Source organism: Anas platyrhynchos, chromosome 8 (assembly GCF_047663525.1).
Source record: "Anas platyrhynchos isolate ZD024472 breed Pekin duck chromosome 8, IASCAAS_PekinDuck_T2T, whole genome shotgun sequence".
Classification (NCBI taxonomy): Eukaryota; Metazoa; Chordata; class Aves; order Anseriformes; family Anatidae; genus Anas; species Anas platyrhynchos.
Genome location: NC_092594.1, coordinates 33730951 through 33749668, shown reverse-complemented (window position 1 = coordinate 33749668; position 18718 = coordinate 33730951). Strand labels below are relative to the sequence as shown.

General features: G+C 38.7%; 3 protein-coding genes across 9 annotated transcripts in view; 2 read left to right on the top strand and 1 right to left on the bottom strand.

The window, feature by feature from the left end:
* LOC101804476 (nardilysin) overlaps positions 1-10341 on the bottom strand; it is a 41134-nt gene extending 30793 nt beyond the window's left edge. For 5 of the 7 annotated variants that reach the window (XM_072041627.1, XM_038182878.2, XM_072041629.1 and 2 more), the window contains exons 1-8: positions 6577-6878; positions 5295-5640; positions 4831-4912; positions 3475-3628; positions 2959-3032; positions 2124-2219; positions 1482-1604; positions 453-510 (exon numbers count right to left, since the gene is read on the bottom strand). In XM_072041627.1, coding sequence (XP_071897728.1) covers positions 453-510; positions 1482-1604; positions 2124-2219; positions 2959-3032; positions 3475-3628; positions 4831-4912; positions 5295-5640; positions 6577-6878 — 1235 coding nt within the window. The other 2 variants (XM_072041631.1, XM_072041633.1) reach the window with 2 other exon arrangements.
* On the top strand, positions 6830-8405 carry MAGOH (mago homolog, exon junction complex subunit). The gene is made up of 5 exons (XM_005027237.6): positions 6830-6964; positions 7045-7103; positions 7174-7284; positions 7608-7690; positions 8130-8405. Exons 1-5 carry the CDS (start codon positions 6832-6834, stop codon positions 8227-8229), a joined length of 486 nt encoding a protein of 161 aa, XP_005027294.2. The 5' UTR covers positions 6830-6831; the 3' UTR covers positions 8230-8405.
* CZIB (CXXC motif containing zinc binding protein) lies at positions 9874-18444 on the top strand. Its single transcript, XM_027462930.3, has 8 exons — positions 9874-10156; positions 10243-10326; positions 10946-11002; positions 11760-11841; positions 13444-13475; positions 13982-14059; positions 17319-17384; positions 18207-18444. Exons 1-8 carry the CDS (start codon positions 10151-10153, stop codon positions 18282-18284), a joined length of 483 nt encoding a protein of 160 aa, XP_027318731.1. The 5' UTR covers positions 9874-10150; the 3' UTR covers positions 18285-18444.
* The last annotated feature ends 274 nt before the right edge of the window (positions 18445-18718 follow it).

Here is an 18718-nt window from a genome sequence, read left to right as displayed (position 1 = left end):
TTGTACCACACCCCTGTTACTTTTCAAGGCTAGAAATTTTAATACAATGGACTACACTCCAGCTTCTAATTCTGACTTAACAAACGGGTTAGAACCAAACAGATTCACTTTTCAAATGAGAAAAAAAAAAAAAACAAAAAAAACAAAAAAAACTTCATTTAAATTCACAAAGAGATTCACATGAGATATAACTCTCTTCCCTGTAACTAAAGAAGGAACAGAAGTGTAACAATGATCTATGGAACATACTAAATGCTATCAAATACATATTAAAGAAACATTTTATGAATTTACTAACTTCTAAAGACGGTGTTGTCTTAATTTAGTCGGTGAAAATAATAAGACAATAAGAATCAAAACCTCTGTAGATACAAGGAAAAGCAACTGCATACAATTTTGCATGCTTAGAACCTAGTTTTACAGACATGAGAAATATCAAAAAAGAATCTTACTTATTTGGAATCTGTGAAAAAATTTCTGTCACCCAATTCTCCAAAGTGTTCAAAGTTTCTAGTGAGGAGAAAAAAAAAAAAAAAAGAAAAAGCAGAAATACATCTTTTCAAAGGGCACGAGCATGTTTTCAGGAAAGTAAAAGTAATTCATAAATCTTGCAAACTTAAAACTATGTTAAATTAGGGATCCAAAGTAGGGTTATTAGAGCTTTCAGCCACATACATTGACACAAAAAAGAACCAAGTAGAAATATTCAGAGCATGTTCATCCGATTTCTCCAGTTTCAACAAGTCCCATAGGTATTTGTTCTCCATAAGCCAGAAATGAAAATCATGTAAATTTTGCTTCTCTTACAATAAACCAGAACAAGCAAACAAACAAACTAATAAATCAGTATCAAGATTTAATATGCATATTCTTATACTACAGCCCTTCTATATCTAAAGTAATAATACTAAAAATATGTATATTTATATAGATACTGTCTTCAGATACAGATCACTTCTTGTATATGCTTTTAGCTGAAGAACTAGAACTACAATTCACATTTCTGTCTTTCACAAATAAAACCTTAAGCCAATGCATTTAACTGTATTATGACTTCTGATAATGAATGCGTCAAGATAACCCAAACAGTGTGTTAGCAATATGCTATCCATTCTAATGCTATCAAACAGGATATTTATTTTAAGAAGATAAAACAACTAATTCCCACACAGAAGAAAACAAAAAATTATCTTACCTAGAAAATTCTCTCATTGTAAAATATGTTAAAATTAAAATACAGAACTCAGCTGGTTCCTAACTATCAGAGAAATGTAAATGCCAGTTCTCAGGATAACTTACATTCTGGTTTGATTTTCATTCAAACACAATAATATAAACAACACTGCATTAAGCACTTGTATTCCCAAAAAGGTTTATAAAACAGTTTAGACAATTACGGTAGAGTCATTCTGTCATAAAAAGCTTAAGTCAAAACAGAAAATTACTTAGGAGGAATATACAAAGCTTATATCTGGTATTACCTTTAGATTGAACAACCAAGTTCATATAAGGAGCAGAATAATAGTTCTGCCAAAAATCCTTCAACCTTGTATAAATATCAATGTTACTTTTTTTTGGCTTGTGTTTTAATGTCTCTGCATTACCTGTAAAAGTTAAGAAAGCAACCAGTTAGCTGTTTCTGTATTGGCAGGACTCTTCTGCTCAAGGGCTAACTTTTAGATATTTTGTAGAACGGAAATTCAGTAAAATAAATGGAAATCTAGGCAGCATAAAAAATGTGATTATAAATGTTCAAGCCTGAAAAAATAAAAAACATTTCACATTTATACAGCTACAAACAAGAGTCTGGATAAACACATGAAACTCTGGACAATAAATCAGTATTTTTAACTACTTAATTTACTTATAAGGAACCCCTTGACATTCCAAAAGAACAATATTTTCTTGAACGAATACATTTTAGTTAATATCTATAGTCAGATAAGTTGTGAAAAGACTGGAGAAGAACTCAAAACTTTTACCAAAAAGGTGCCATAGTTAACAGAATGACAGGGAGTTTTATTGTGATGGAAAAGATACAGGGAGCTTTGATTCAATAGCCCAAGCTACTAAGCCCAGTAGGGCAAGCATGCCTTTGTCCCAGTCATTTAAACAGAACTTACCCCAGAAAAACTTTCTCATTGGATACCCAGGTCTGGCAAGGCTTCCTAGTAGTAGCTCCCATCTGTTTGTATCACAGGGCTTTGCTAACTGGTACTCTGTTAAAGAATTTGAACAGTATTGTCATTGGTTTCAAGGCAATATTCCTATAAAGGGACAACATAATTTTAACAAAGAAAAAATTGAGGTATATTCTGACATCAAATATATCTTCCAGTCAAACCTGGCCAGATTTAATATTATCAGTATTCCTAACTGTGATGTACAACACAAGAAGGAAAGTGATTTAACATTTATTTTAAAGCTGACACTCTTCAACCTCTCTTCATATATTGAGAAATCTCAATAAAAAAACTTTTACAATTCCTTCGGTGAACATCTTTAACCTATTGTTACTTCAGTTTGCCAAAATTCTGTCTTCGTTCGTTAATGCCTTTTGAGGTGCTTCTATGGAGTAAATTTGCCTTACTTCAAAACAAACAGTAATTCTGATTTTCTAATAGAATATACTATTGCTTTCATGAATACTGTCATCTCTGCAATATTACTATCTACTCTCACTGCTCTACACTCACTACATCTCACCATTCTTAATGACAGACTCTAAGTGTTCTTTACCACTAAAGTATGGATGTGAGGAAGGCTCAAAGAAGTTCAGGGAAATCATAAAATTCCACTGACCCAAATGTTAAATACAAGTTACTTCTGAAGTGAAGTCCTAAACATAAATGAGAATTTGTAACATTGAATATGAAAGTACGCTGGTTAAATACTGTACTCAGGAACTTCAGGCTGAGAATCTCAAGAAAAGAGAGATTACGATTATATTACTCTTACCGTTGTCAATAGCTTCAACCTCACGGTCTATTGCATCCCTGATCATTAATGGATGAATGAAAAACTGAGCCCATCTAAAGCAGAAAGAAAAATGGTAATATTTTCATTTTGCCTGCTGGAAAGAGAGAAACATTATTACTTCCAACTTACAAGAGATACTGGCAATGACACTAGCCTGAATAGAGAAAACCTTTACATCTGAAGGCTTAATCACACAGTACTCAATGCTCTGCAGCAACCTAAGTAAACCCACATTTAAAAGGAACAGACCACAAGAAGATTCTCAAAGTACTTCTTCACTAGGGAACTAAGAAATGTAATAAATTAATAATGGAAATAATTAACCCTAAGAAGATGTTCAGAAGAATTAACCTCTAAAAAGATGTTCAGAAGTTCCGACTTAAATCTGACCAAAACATGGAAATAGAAACACCTAATTCAGTTTCTTTACACAAATACACACTGCCATAATGTATTTTAATCTAAGTAATGATTTATTTAGTGTGACCACGTTACCTATCAAGTGCTGCTTTAAAATATTGCTGCCGGATGTCAAAGTAGAAAACCGTTCGCTCACAATCAGTTGAAGCATTTTCACTGCCACCATGTTTCTTCAGGAACACATCAAACCCATTCTCATCTGGATACTTTGAACTCCCCAGAAATACCACTGAATGAAAGAAACAGGATTGGAAATTATGAGTAGTTCACAGCCCAGCCCTCCTTTGCTGTGTGCCTCACAGTTTGAACTTCTGTAAAAAGGGATTAAAACTCTTTAAAATCAAGTAAATTCTTATTTAGATGGTAGAATTTGATTCCTTTCATGGTAGTGAATAAAGTTACAAACTCTGGAAGACAATAATTATTTAGGAATACAAGAAATAAGATTTAAAATATTTTTTGTCTTATAAGCAGAACTCAAGTGTGTTTGTCTTCAGCTCATTTCCAGTATAACACTCAGGAAAAAAAAAAAATACTGACCCAAGCAGATATACATGCAAACACACAAATTAATATAATTCATCAAATCTAAAATTGAAGGAAGTATAAGAAACAAAGAATTACTAACTCAGTCCATTCAGTGAAAAATCAAGAAACCATCTACAGATCATCAAGACAGGAAGAACTCAGTCCTCTAAAATAAGCACAGAAAATCTGTGACAACACACTGTATCATTGCTCTGCAACCACCATTACCTGGATGAATGGCTAACTTCAAAAGATGGGCTGATGTCTTCACTTTTTTAATGACACCTGGCAGAACTCTGAAGATATCATTCGTCTTATTATCTGTCAATAACTTCTTATTACAGATAAGAGGCTGAAATTTACTCTGAGCACTTAAGGGTGTGTGACTAGCACAGGTTTCATACAAGGAAATTGTTAGAGATACTAGCAAGAAAGAAAGGTTTCAGAAGGACTTGATAGAGTAATTACCATAGCCTTAATATGCATTTGATTTAAAAGGGGAAAAAAAATAAAACTGTGAATGAACAGGATTAATTTTAACAAAACTATTTAGAGTTCACAAAACCTTCACATGATATTTAAGTATCATTACTCATCACAAATACAGAAACGTACACATTTCAGCAGAGTTGTATCTTACACATATGCTCATATTCTTTTTATTTTCATACATTGGAAAATTAAAGTTTATTTGACTATATAACCACTTTATTATTCACATCAGGCCACTATTTTTAGACACATCAAGCCACACCAGAATTAAAATTGGAGTTCAATTAAAAATTACACAAACATCTTGATTTGTAAAAACTATTAAGATTACATCAAAACTGATACAAAAGTCAAAATCAGTGTGAAAGCTCAAAACTGAAAAGAAAGCCTAGCATGAAAAATGATACATACTGTGTTCAAGAAAGTGTGCTAGCCCAGGCAAATCTTCAGGGTCACAAAAACTGCCAACAGTAACACAAAGGGCAGCAGCAGACTGGGAAGAAAACACATTGTACATTGTTGCAACAACTTGTAAGAAAAATGTTTAATTTTATCTGACAGGCAAATGATCAGACAGGGAAGTAACTGAAATTCATCCAGAAAAACAAACAAACAAACAAACAAACAGGGGGAAGGAGGGAAGATAAAAACATTGTTAATTTGTTGCCATGCTAGGGAAATCACTCAGCAAACAGTGAATCCAGGAACAGGAGCAGTATAGGCTCAAACTTGAGCAAGAAAGCTGGGCACTGAACTACTAAAGAAAAACAGTATGCTGACAAATAGGACTCTAGAATAGGTTACTGAGGTAGCTTTCCAAGCTGGGCAGGATTTGCAACTCCAAAACTGTTAAAATCTGTAACATAAATATATACCATTTTCTCTGTACTTTCATCATCCTCTTTCTTTCCTGTTGGTTCTGTCCATGCTTCTTCTACTGCTAACCCTTCTACTTCCATATCTGAATCACTGGGACTCTCCTCAGGTTTAACTTTCTCTTCATCCTTGTTATCAGAATTTTCTCTGTCATCTTCGCTGTCTGTTCCTGAGTCATTGTTATCAGAATTTTCTCTGTCATCTTCTCTGTCTGTTCCTGAGTCATTGTTATCATCAGTTTCAATCTCAGACTCTGCACTACTCTCTTCTTCTGCAAATTCTTCCTCCACATTGTTGATATCGGAAATAAGTAATGCATGCAAACCATTTTGTAGTTTGATATACCTGTGAAATCAATCACACAGGCAATGTAAGTTTTCCTTAAAACATCTAAATCATCAAAGAAGAGCTGAGTTCTACTTTATCTGTAATTGTTCTAGACTACTGAATCATATCCTCTTTCTAGAACAATGTCACCGAAGATCTGCTAAGAATGAAGAATAACTTGAAAGCAGAAAAACTTTTTTGTCAAATTGTTGGTTTTTGTTGTTAATTACATAATTACATTTCCAAACAACAAAAACAACATGTTACTGAGAGGAAAGAATCATTTATGTGAGTAAATTAGATAAAAATTAGATAACAACAGATAAAAAACAATAGATTACTCTGATTTAATTAACTGGGCAGCATAGTGAAAAAAATGTAGAATCTGTGAGGCAAATAAAATAAAATAAAATAAAATAAAATAAAATAAAATAAAATAAAATAAAATAAAATAAAATAAAATAAAATAAAATAAAATAAAATAGTCTAACTGAGGCAGAGAAGATGCTTGACTATTATTGCAGGGTGAATGGCACTAGGAGTCCATGATCACGTCAAGTGTGACCCTTGAATACTCTTTCTTCTCAATCTCATTTTTTTTCCCTCAGTCTTGGTGAGCCTACAGTGAATTATTCTTTATTTTGTGTGTGCTAGTGACTAGTGTCTGTAGGTCCAAGCAAATAGCAGTTAAACGAGAAAAGAGGCAAATTCTTTGCTGTTGTTTTAGCCCAGCAAAGTCCTAAAACGCGTCCCAACCTGGTACTTAATCCTCACAGAAGAGCACCTAGAGGTTACTACTTTACAGAAAACTACCGCACGGGCCGTCGCTGTGGTAAATTCTGCACCAAAACTGCCGTGTACCCTGGGGCTGAGCCCTGAGGTACCGCAGCGCCCGGCACAGGGGCCGGCGCCGAGCGACCGTTGGGGCGGCGGCGTGAGGGGAGCGCCCCTCACCTGTACCGCTTCGTGTCGCCGGGGGCCGTGGCGATGGCGGGGTCGCCACGGTTGGGCTCGGCTTTGGGGAGCATGGCGGCAGCGGGGCGAGGAGGAGGAGGAGGACGAGGAGGAGGAGGAAGAGGAGGAGGAGGAGAGGGGGGACCCTCAGGGCTGCAGGCGCCGGCCCTGCCGCAGGGGGGCGCAGCTGCCGCTCCGCCGGGCGCCCGCGGCCAATGGCGGCGCGGGGCGGGGGGTGAGGGGGACGCGGGCGCCATGACGCGCTCGGGCGGCGCCGGGGCCGCGCTGCGTGCCGGGAGCATGGCGAGCGACTTCTACCTGCGCTACTACGTGGGGCACAAGGGCAAGTTCGGCCACGAGTTCCTCGAGTTCGAGTTCAGGCCCGACGGTGAGGCGAGGGAGGGAAGGGGGGGACACCCCCGGGAGTGTCGGGGCTGTGGGGTAACGTGTGTGTCTTTCTCCCGGCAGGGAAACTGCGCTACGCCAACAACAGCAACTACAAGAACGATGTGATGATCAGGAAGGAGGTGAGGGGAAGGGACGGGTGAGGGGTGGGGTGGTATACAACGGGGTTTTCACGCTGGGTGTCGCCTCCAGGCCTACGTCCACAAGAGCGTGATGGAGGAGCTGAAGAGGATAATCGATGACAGCGAAATCACTAAAGAAGATGATGCTTTGTGGCCTCCTCCCGACAGGGTGGGCCGGCAGGTCGGTGGCTGCTTTCTCTGCTGCTCCTGTTCTCATGTGTTATCTAACTGAGCTTTTCTGTCAGCATTCTTTCTAGCAAAGAGGTAAATGAACGTTATTTTAAAACTTGGGCGCTGTCTAAATCACGGTCTCATTGTGAGAGTTAAGGATACACAAACATAATGTGTTCAGTATCCTTGTAATAAAAACGGAAAAGCCTTCATCTCACTGCTTAAATATTTCTGTAGCTAATAGCCCAATGTAGTAATTTGACATCAAAATATTTATTTCTGTAATCAATACTGCAATATACTAATTTGACATTGTAATCTTTTGCTTTGTAGGAGCTTGAAATAGTAATTGGTGATGAGCACATTTCCTTTACCACATCAAAAATTGGTTCACTCATCGATGTAAACCAATCTAAGTATGTATTCTGCTTTTTTACTGCCTTTTTTTTACATGTAGATATCTATGTTAGAACTTGCTAGTTATTAGGTATTTGTGTCACCCGGAACTGGCTTGTAGTTTGAAACAATATAAAGTACAAGTGCTGTGTGTTGCAGCATAATGAACCAAGTGTCAGTACTTGACATCACGCTTCCAAATTCAGCGAACAGCTAAGCTTACTGTGAGAATGCCTGTTAGACATTCAGACTCTGAACTGTCATTGGCCTGTGAATGTACTATGAAGACTTAAAACATTCTGCACTCCAGGTTTGTAAGTTTTGTCAGTGCCAGATGAAATGAGTCTGTTATGTCTAAGACTATCTCTAAAAAATATTGCTAAAATATGCTATAGTCTAAAGGCTGTTCTCTTTGAACTTGTCTTTTTTTTTTTTTTTTTTTTTCCTTGTGCACTGCAGGGATCCAGAAGGCTTGAGAGTATTCTACTACCTGGTCCAGGACCTTAAGTGTCTAGTCTTCAGTCTTATTGGACTACATTTCAAGATTAAGCCAATTTAAATTAAACAAATTGAAGTTTGTATTACGGTGTCTGTAGGGGGGGGAGGGGGGGAGAGAGGGAGGGATGCTTTTTCAATTCCTTGCTTCTTCAGATCTGAAACTTTTATGTATGTTAGAATTTTTTTTACAAACTGTAAGTGACTGTCGTAATAAAATGGTGAGATCTGTATTTTTAATTTAAGTTTCGGTGATAAACTGACTTTCTAACCCTTTGGTGATAAACTGACTTCCTAACACTATCCTGCTATGTTCAGGATACGTTATTTCATTTGTATCACAAAGCTGTATTACATTTTTTTTTTATCTATGCAACAGCAGACAATAAATTTTTGTTACTATCCCAATTTGGAAATCAGGGAAGCCAGCTCACCTGTTCAAAAAAACTAAAGCAGATGATGACTGGCTATAGCAAAGACACAAACTATAATAAACTCCTGCTGCGAGTGCTGCCTGCCTTTAGAGCAAAAGTAGACAATAGACCGTGCAAGGTCTACCCAGGCACCAAGACTTCCATCCATGTTCCCTTAAAAGTTTAGACAAACTGAAATTAAAAGTGTGGAATGTATTTAGTTAAATTCTAGACTAGTACGCCCTTTGTGCAGAACTGCTTGACAGATTTAGAGGATCAAACATATGTCTCAACTTGAAAGTGGTAATTTTTGGAAAGCACTTTATGAAGCAGGTGGATGGCTTTCATTATAAATATGAACTTGAACTGCGTCTCTGGCAGTCTGACATCTGCTGGTGCCCACCTTATGGTGAGTAAGGGGAAACTGTCACGTTTATAACTTCCCAATTAAGCTTGAAGGCAGAAGAAAGTTGCTGCAAGATGAGAGCTTGGAAGCATGGTGAAACTTGTATAAAACTTCTAGCTGACATACATGAGGCGTGCTAACTTCAAGAGTGTTTCTTCTGGGTGATATTTCTGGTGTAATGGGCATCTTATCAAGATGTGATAAGGATTTACTTGCACCTTCATCTGTGACAGGGCAGCTCTAATTTAACTCTGGTCAAGCTTTTGCTCTGATAAATGAACTTAGAGACTTTTTCCAGCATAATATATGGAACGTTAGAGAAGTAGTTCTAGTTTAGTAATAGCTGATAATTCTTCAAGGGCTATTTATTGAAGCCTTACCTGAGGCATGAATTTAGTTCTGTGTCTGGCAATACTGTAAAGTATCTGGGTGCATCCTCTATAGCCAAAATCCACATTGCTTGATTTTTTTTGTCTTAAAAAAGTAGGAACTTTGAAGCAAAATCTGCATTCTGGTCAAAAAAGCTGAAGATGCCATTTCCTAAAAAAAAAAAATAAAAAAGTAGGGCGTGTATCTATGTTAATTATTAAAATTCATCTCACTCTTTCACTTCTCTACCAAGGATCTCCCTCACCTTTCCCTCAGGTGAGGCAGCTCCGGCCGCCCAAACCCCAGCAGGGCTCTGAGGGTGCTCCCCACACCGGCTCTGCCGAGCAGCGCCCTCCCTCACCCTCGCACCTCCTCCTGTTCTTCCTACATCAGACTGTGCCCAAATGTCTTGGAAAAAGCAAAACCACCTCACCCCACACCGTGCCCGCCCAGCCCCGCTGGCAGGGCCTCCTGGCGGCACCCGGCGCCTCCCCGGCCGCAGCCTCCCGCCTGCGGGGCGGTGACGGGCAACGCCGGCGAGCGCCATCTTAGCTGAGGGCAGCTTCGGCTTCAGCCCGGCAGAGATCACCGGGAGGCGGCCGCCAGCTTGACTGAGGGCACTGAGGGGAGGGTGAAAAAAAAAAAAAATCACTCAAAACACCCAAGAGCGGCTTTAAACCCGCAGCGGCTCCCGCGAGAGGCGGGACGCCGTGAGGGGCAGCTGTCGGCTGGCAGCGGGGGCTGCAGGGCGGCAAGTCCCGTGAGCGGCGGGGGGCTGCGGGGCACCCTCCGGGGCCATGGGGGTAGGTAGGGGCCGCAGCGGGGCCGGGCCGGGCCGGGCAGGGCCATACCGGGCTGACGGCCTCTGTCGCTGCCTCTCCCCTTGCAGAGGATCGGGCTGCAGCTCCGCGCCACGCTGGAGAACATCACCCGCCTGCGGGCCGAGGGCGAGGACTTCCGCTGGTACCTCAAGGTGCGGGGCGGCCTCGGGGGCTTCAGGGGCAGGGAAAAAAACTTTTGTCGCTAAATGCTGCGCAGCCAGCGAGCCTACACAGCGGGGCGTCTGGCATTAAATGTCAATTTCAGTGGGGTGAGCTTAAAAGTTTTGTTTTTTTTTTCCACACAGTGCAAGCAGGCTGCTACAAGAGCAACAAATAAGGTGGTGTAAGTGTATAGATATACACGTACATTCATAACACATGCATGATATTGTATATTAGTACAATTATTTAATAATCAAAAGCCTTAATTTGAAGCGTTAGGGCCTCTATCGTTGAGGTGGTTGATAATTCTGATAACCACCGCTGGTAACTGCAGTAAAGGCAGGATGTGCCACTCCCACCTTGTGCTCAGTGACTGTGCGTTACACCACGGTTTGCACCCAGTGTGTGGAAGGACAGACCCCTGCTGTGGGCATACCTGTGAGGTTGATGCAGCCTGTGGGGCTGTGTGGTCGGCAGCAGCTGACACCCACCTCGGGTTCCTCTCAGCCGCCAAATGGGGGGCTTTGAGTCTTGAGGCTTCACACCAGCTTCTTCAGCTTCTGACTCCCTACTTACTGGCAGCTTTGCATTCTGGTTTTTGTTTTTCAGCTGAAATGTGGGAACTGCGGAGAAGTTTCTGAAAAATGGCAGTATCTGCGATTGATGGTACGTTTCCCTCTTACAACCTGCTTCAGAACAAAAATGAGGAAACAAACCTGCCTCTCACATGCAGTGGACATTAGTATTAGATGTGACAATCTGCATTTTAGAAAAAATAGTAAATAGTAGCTGTACACATCCAGGAAATGCTGTCGTATTTCATATTCAAAAATAATTGGAGATTTAATTTAAATATGCTATTAGAATGGTGACAGTCTGCTTTGAAAAGCCTCCTTTCTGTAGAAATATCAATTGATAACATATTTTGAAGTGATATTAGAGTAAACCTGTGCCTGTAGAACATTTCTCTGATGCTGATGGAATGTTTATGGAGAAGTTTAGATTATTTAAGGGGAGTTAAGCATGTCAAATGAGCATTTGGAAACTGAAAAAGCAGAATAAAATTTGTCATGGATAGGAGAAAGTTTTGTTATTAGGAAGGAATACTCATCTTTGTTGTACACTAAATGTTAAGAATGCATTTTGAGTTAATCAAACATGCCTATTTATATGGACAGAACATAACTATCATTATTCAGGATTTTAAAGCTGGAACAGAATTGTTCCTTGATAATCACAGCTTTCTGAATTACATGTCTCTTTAGTTTAAAAACGCCTTCTCAGTGCAGTATTTTTAAAACGTTGAGACCATTTTTGTAAAAACAAAACAAAAAAAAACCACCTATTTCACCTTTGCCAAGGCTTCTTGTGGCTCAGCTAGAATGCGATTAAAAATGGTTGTCTCCATTGTCATGGTTTGTAGGACAGCGCTCCCCTGAAAGGAGGCAGAGGAAGCGCCACTATGGTGCAGAAATGCAAGCTGTGCTCCAGGGAGAACTCCATTGGTACGTGCTTAGAAATTTAAGAAACATTCACTTCATATTTTTTCTCTAAGTTTGTTTTTTAGTCCCAATTTTTGCATGATAGGTGTGCTGTTTTTTTCCAAGTACGCTGACATTTGACCTGAAAGCAGGCACACACTTGCTGGCATGGTCATGAAGGCCATAGGAAGGTCAGCTGGTCATCAACAAAAAAAATGAAGTTAGGTCCACATGGTGGGATAGTAGGAACAATTTTGCAGCATATTGCTAAAACTACAATATAACAAATAATCTTAATCGATAACGTTAAATATTAGTGCTACTTTTGTTTTTCCTAAGAAGTGACAGGAGAGAGATGAAGCACTTCTTGTTCTTTATGAAAAAAAGGGGCAGAAACATTTATGGAGGTAGTATCTGTCCAGCCTTGGAATGTCCTAGGCAGGAGCAGGTTGGGAGGTTACAGGGATTATATCCCTAAATAAACCACATTTTCATTATCGGAGAGGTATTTCCTACCCAGTACGTGCTTGTCTTCACACAGAAGTAAGCCTGTTTCCAGCTATACCCTTGAGTGCAAATGCATTTTACCTGTTACACAATAAGCTTTTTGCCTTTCAGTCTCACTGCATAACGTCCTGTTCTTATGAGGAGCAGTAAAAAGAAAGGTATATACACTTCACCTTCCCAAAGAAAATAATCCCACTGGATTCTAAGTCTTAGCCTCCTAGATAAATATTTTAAAATAAATATAAGGAATGATACTGAGACCTGCTGCTTATCACAACTATAGACTTCTAATACCACATGTCAGTTTTTGTTAAGTAGGTCCTGAAATCAAAGTCTCTTTTTAGCTTGAAAACTGGTGCTGTTTGCAAATGGCTGGATTACTATTCCTTCTTCCTTTTGAGATTCTACTTTGATTTAAAGAGATGCTAGCTACAGATGGTCAAGTAGGTTGGGCCCTCACATCTATTTTTTCCATTGCATTCTGTCCATTTCAACCTTCTCTAATTCGTTTTTTCTGTCTACTGGGATTGAAGTGCAGCATTATAAAGATACATAAGTACATATGATGATAGCATGAAAGGAAACATGTTAGAAAAATAATAGGATGTACTACACTACTAGTTAAAATTCACATGAAATGCACAAAACAGTTTTGAGAGTTACCTGCAGGCTCTTTGCTACTCTGTGCCCTATATACAATTTCTACAAAGGCAGCTTTGGGGGTGGAGCTAGGGATAGGTAGACAAAAAACTGTACAATAGTGACCTATGGTCTTGGTCTTGCAGTTGATGGGCTCTCAGACCTTCTGGGGAGCTTGGGTTTCTGCATGAACAAAACTTGTACCCTTTATGTCATTTTACAAAAGCATACATTACAATTTCTTTTACTTTATGCCATTTTGATACCCTACCAATGCAAAATAAACTTCCCAGGAGAAGTGAGGAAAAAGTAAATTCTACTTTTTCATGGACAACTCTAAGAACTGTTTGGTTACTTTGTTTCTATTACTTTTTATAAGGAAATTTTTAAGAAGGGAGAAGAAGCTGGTACTTGGTTTGTGCACAACTCTGAAGACATAATGTCACTCACTGTTACACTTCTGGTATCTCTTCTTTATAGATATTTTAAGTCAGACGATCAAACCTTACAATGTAAGTTTGTTTTCTCTTTTATATATTAAGTGAAAGATAAATATTAATAGTATTTTGAGTTTTTGCTGTATCATTGCATTCCGCTTTTAAGAACACAGAAGGTAGAGATGTTCACCTGATATAAAATTGTCTGTTTTAGACTCCTGCACACAGTCTAAGAAAAAAAATATGCAGTTAACAGTAGCTTGGTAATTATTTACCCCTTCTACTTAAGTGTCAAATATAGAATAATCCATGATGCGTTTCATAAGCAAAACACAAAACTGTACCACTCAAATCACAGACAATTACGTAGTGTCCATATTTGAAGGCTTCCTTGTGGCAGATTAAGAAATTGTAGTTAATTGCAAACCATTAGCAAGCCCTAGGATTTTGCTGTCACTTGGAACATCAGAGTTGACAGTGCCGCAGTTTAAAAGCAGTTCATTACTAGACTAATACTTGTCACTGTCTTTCTCTGAAAACTTTTTTAGCTGAAAATTAATGGTATTCTGACTCAACTACAGGCTGAAGACAGTGAGAAGTTCAAGACAATAGTGGAGTTTGAATGCCGAGGTCTGGAACCAGTTGACTTTCAGCCACAGGTGAGTTCTTATTCATGATTTGTTTCTCAGTTTTAAGACCACTTACAGCCTCTAAAAAATACACTGTTAGAAACACTGCTGCTCTTCCTGAAATGTCCTGAACCTCCCCAGTTTTCCTTCCTCTCTGCAGTTCTTTTAGTTTATTCATCTCCAAAAAAAACCCCACAAACAGCTAACATGAACAACTGTGGAATTTTTTTGTACTTGGCTTCCAGTGACTAAAAAAAAAAGCATCTAAATCTAAAATTAAACTCCCCTTGGAGTGGTATTCAAATTGCCTTATAGGTAACTCATCACTGATCATCTGAACTGATCTGAAAGGTCTTCATTGCTCTGGGAGCGTTACAAAAGGGAGTCTTTCCAAATGGGCATCACAGGAGTGCACAGTTAGCTAGTCACTTTCAGGAGAGCTCCTCTTTGGTTATTGGTATGTTACAAAGAGTAAACAAAGTTCCAGTTATGAACAGTTTTCAGTATATGGCCTCTAAATAAATTTTATTTGAGATTTGAAGTCACCAAACCTGTAGTTGAGTATTGAGTATTGGCATTTTTCTATTGGAAACTTGTTCATACCAAAACTGAAGATGGCAGTTGAAGGCTGTTGCAAAGCACATCTCAGGGTTTAGTTAAAGGAGATCTTTGTGGCCAAACCAGTCCTCAGTGATTCACTTGCTTGTGCATGGTCATGCTGTATGCAAGCTAACTCCCTGCTATATTTAACCTATTATTCCGGTCGGATTAGGTGTAAATAGACTGACAAATATAAACCTCTTTTATCCTTCCCTCAGACTGTGACACTATCCTAACAAACAGAACAAAAAAGCTGATAGTACAGGGGGATTAGGTATAAATGAAATCATCACTGCATTGTGCTGCAGGAGGAGGTCTTCATTTTCCATTTTTTGCTTGTTTGTTTCCCTTTGAGGAACAGAAAGGTTCTTAGCTTATCTCTTTTTGAAAGCTTTGCAGCCAGACCTAGGAACTTGCACTTCGAGTAAAATCTATGGAAAGTCTACAGATGCAGGAGATGCTTACAGATCTGTGTTCTGTCAATTTACTTTTATCTGTGGAACAAAGACTTCACAGCTGTAATAAAGCTTTTAAAGTAATATTCTCAAAGCTTGGTCTGTGCACTCTGCTAGAGAGTACACTTAAATCGCTGAGCAGGTAAACAGACTCTACAGTTCCTTACAGTTTTATAAACTGCTTTGTATTTCGCATGATCAAAGCCAGCCTCACTTCTCTGCAGCCCTAGGATTGGCTCTTGAGTAGCACTAAACAGGACTGGCATTAGCATTTGTATATATATACACACATATATGTGAACGTAATACAACCACATGTGAAGTCAATTTAGACTGCCTTAATACTTGTGTTTCTTATTCAAACTAGTAGTAGTTTTCCTAAAAAAATAAAATGAGTCTAAAGAGAGAGTATCCTTTGATTCTCTGACTTGAAACCTCTTCTTCTATCTACTTTGAACAACATATTCAAACAAGGTACTTCTAATAATGGGCAAGGACATTTTTTTTTACAGTTCCTTTTCTTTCTTTTTAACATGCTTACATAGATACATCTACTGTGAATCTGATACATAATTATTGGTTTTACTTAAGGATAGTTTAGCTACTTTCCTCTTCCTGTCCCTCAGTTGAACGCTTCAACTAAAAAACATAAGTTTTATAAAATTTCTCTTAAATCTCTTTCAGCTTCTTTGCTTTGTGCCAAAAATAATAGTTACATTGCTTAAAAAGAAAAAAAAAAAAAGTGTGACAGTACCTTGTGTTTTAAAGTCAACAGAGCAATTTTTGCTTCTTCAGTGTTGATGCTTTAACTGCTGGTCCTTCTCCAGTCAGCAGGGGGCAGACGAGTCACTGCATTTCTCAGGTCCCTTCAGCAAAGATTAAATGGGTCTGCCCTGACACCAAAGCTGTAAGAATGCAAGTCCCCCTGAGGGTGTCCGGTACAGGAGCCTGTAATTCCAGTCACATTGCTTCTTGCTCCTTGGAGTGCTGGTGGATATCTTCAGGCAGAAAAACTGGGTTTCTTTTACTTGCCTAGTCTTTGTTCTGTACTGCAGCTCTGCATTTTTGTCCCTTGATGCTGATCTTCCTCCTAACCCATAGCAATTCCCTTGAGATGGGCTTCTGATAATTATATAAAGGATGTATTCACACCGCACCTTGCAGATAGCTCTCCTTTTGTCATGTCTGCTACACTCTGTAGTCTGCTTAACTCCCAAATGCTTAACCTTCCACTCAAATCCCCAAATATTTTACAATATTGTGGCTTATTTCACATGTTCCTACACAGTTAAATGTCTGGGGATTTCTTTATCAAAACTGCTCATGCAGATCCCCTGCAGAAAACCTTTGCTTTTTGTCAGTTCACAGTCACTTCTGCAGTTAGAAATGGCAGTATACGACACCTTCCTGTATGCTACCGAGATGGTTAAGACTTTTAAATTTACTTTTAAAACCAGTAGAACTTAATGTACAGCTTGATTACTGTAAGACCTAAAATAACAGATGGTTTACAGAAAATCAGAAAAAACACCTTCCTTGTGTTATATACATCACTGATATGCTTGCTTACTTCCTCGTGCTAGTGCTATCTTTTCTTTCACTTCTTTAAAAACAGGAACAGTAGCAACAGTGATGAACTTTCCCCTTTAAAAGACTATTTGGGTATCTTGATCTGTTCAGTCAGCTAACTGATCCTCCTTTCACTCAAGGCTTGCTAATCACTTGAGTACCTAAATGCACTACAGGCCACTTCCTTTTCTGGAGTGGCTTGGATTCTGATGATGTTTAAGCCAAAACTATTAACTTTTCCATATGTTCTTTCTATTGTTTTCTTGCAGTGAGTTTATCACAAAGCTATTCCACACATCATGCCTGTACAGATTCTGAACACAAATTAAAGTTATTAGTACTTGGATGCTGCTAGATGAATGTAAAAACTCAAGGTTAAGAATATTTATAACTCTTACAAGTACCTTTTTAGGAGGAAAAATAGAAGAGCAGTCTTGGCTTAATTTTACATTGTGGTTGCTTAGGTCAAAATTGCCCACTTCACAAACAGGATCACAACTTCATACTGACCCTTGAAACAGCCTGGCTATTCTTCCTACCTAATCTAGAAGAAATAAAATAAAAACATGCTGTTACTTTCTTTAAACGTTTCAATGATTATATTTATTATTTTCTTGCTACAGCTTTTTCTTACAAACTTATTCCCAATCTGTTTGTGTTTGCAGGCAGGGTTTGCTGCTGAAGGTGCAGAGTCTGGTACACCTTTTAACGACATAAACTTGTTAGAAAAGGTACGTTGTCTTAGTTTCATTAGTGAGTCTAATTATCTAGCGTTCTTTCCTTAAGACAGTAGTCCAAAATACAGAACTTACACATACAAGAGGCTAGTTTTGTGCTTTCATATAGGTATGGGAAGGTTGTAACCAGACAGAGAAGCTACAACAACTGTGAATAACCAGCATGACTAACAGCTTCATTTTAGAAGTACATATTTTAAATCTCAAGAGCTGACAAAGGTATAAATACAACTTATAAGTCATCAAAAATGTCAAAGAGCAAACACCCGCAATACTAAGTGGCTGGGGTGATTCAGAGTGGTGAACTGATTTCTCTACAATATCTGTACTTTTTCCTCTGCACAGAGATCTTAAAAAGTAAGATAAAGACACTCCTTCAAAGCGCAGGATAATGACTCCAGCATTGCAAATCTTCCTTGACTGTGAGCAAGAATCTCAAGGTCAAATCTGTTCCCCTGTATCCTACTTGGCAGAGATCTGCTTGTCTGCTGAGCCACGTGACTAGGGCATTGTAAATGATAGATAATCCTTTCATCTGCCATGGTTGCCATTTTGTCCACTACAGGCTGTGGACTACATTTAAAAAAAAAAAAAGTTTAAAATAAAAACTGATACTGAATTTCATTTAATTTCAGGGCAGTGCTCTTGCTTCTCTCAGAAATTAGAATGTAGGTAACATTTCTGCAGGAAGTACTGTGTAATCTTTAGGACCCAAACTCTGAGTAAGGCTTAGTTTCAGTTTGAATTCCATTCAGATTTAGACACTATTGCCATCTATCGTCTGTGACTAATACTATGAAATCTTAATTCCTACAGGATTGGAATGACTATGATGAAAAAACAAAGGAATCTGTTGGAATCTATGAAGTTACCCATAAATTTGTGAAATGCTAACGTTCATTCCACTCGTAAACCTTGGTATGCTTATTGATGAGGGAGCTGTAACCATCAGAGACAGTTTCCTTGGAGTTACTTTTCACACGGCTGTACTTCGGAAATATAAACTTCAGTAAGTGACTGTCCTCAGAACATCTAATAAAAGATTTTTCACAGAGCACTTTGAGATGGTCTTAGTATAGACTGAAAGTTGCATGTATGCTCAAGTGAACTTGGCCATTTTCGTAATGTTGTTGGTTTTGGTAAAATTTATGCTTGACGTGGGCTGTAGCTTAACTAGCGCATCAACTATTTAGGCAACTCACTGCCTCGAAGTTCTAAATAGTATCACTGAGAAGTATACACATTTGATTCTTTTAACGTAAGCAAATAAGGTATTTTCACCCACCATTCCTAGCATCAGGAGGTGGATAAGAGCATTTGTAAAGAGA

Excerpts from the sequence above, each read along its gene's own strand:
- MAGOH (XM_005027237.6), top strand. The coding sequence starts at position 6,832 with ATGACGCGCTCGGGCGGCGCCGGGGCCGCGCTGCGTGCCGGGAGCATG. Across the intron at positions 6,965-7,044 it reads GTTCGAGTTCAGGCCCGACG|GGAAACTGCGCTACGCCAAC; the intron begins GTGAGGCGAGGG and ends TTCTCCCGGCAG. Across the intron at positions 7,691-8,129 it reads ATCGATGTAAACCAATCTAA|GGATCCAGAAGGCTTGAGAG; the intron begins GTATGTATTCTG and ends TGTGCACTGCAG.
- CZIB (XM_027462930.3), top strand. Across the intron at positions 11,003-11,759 it reads GGCAGTATCTGCGATTGATG|GACAGCGCTCCCCTGAAAGG; the intron begins GTACGTTTCCCT and ends CATGGTTTGTAG. Across the intron at positions 14,060-17,318 it reads CAGTTGACTTTCAGCCACAG|GCAGGGTTTGCTGCTGAAGG; the intron begins GTGAGTTCTTAT and ends TTGTGTTTGCAG.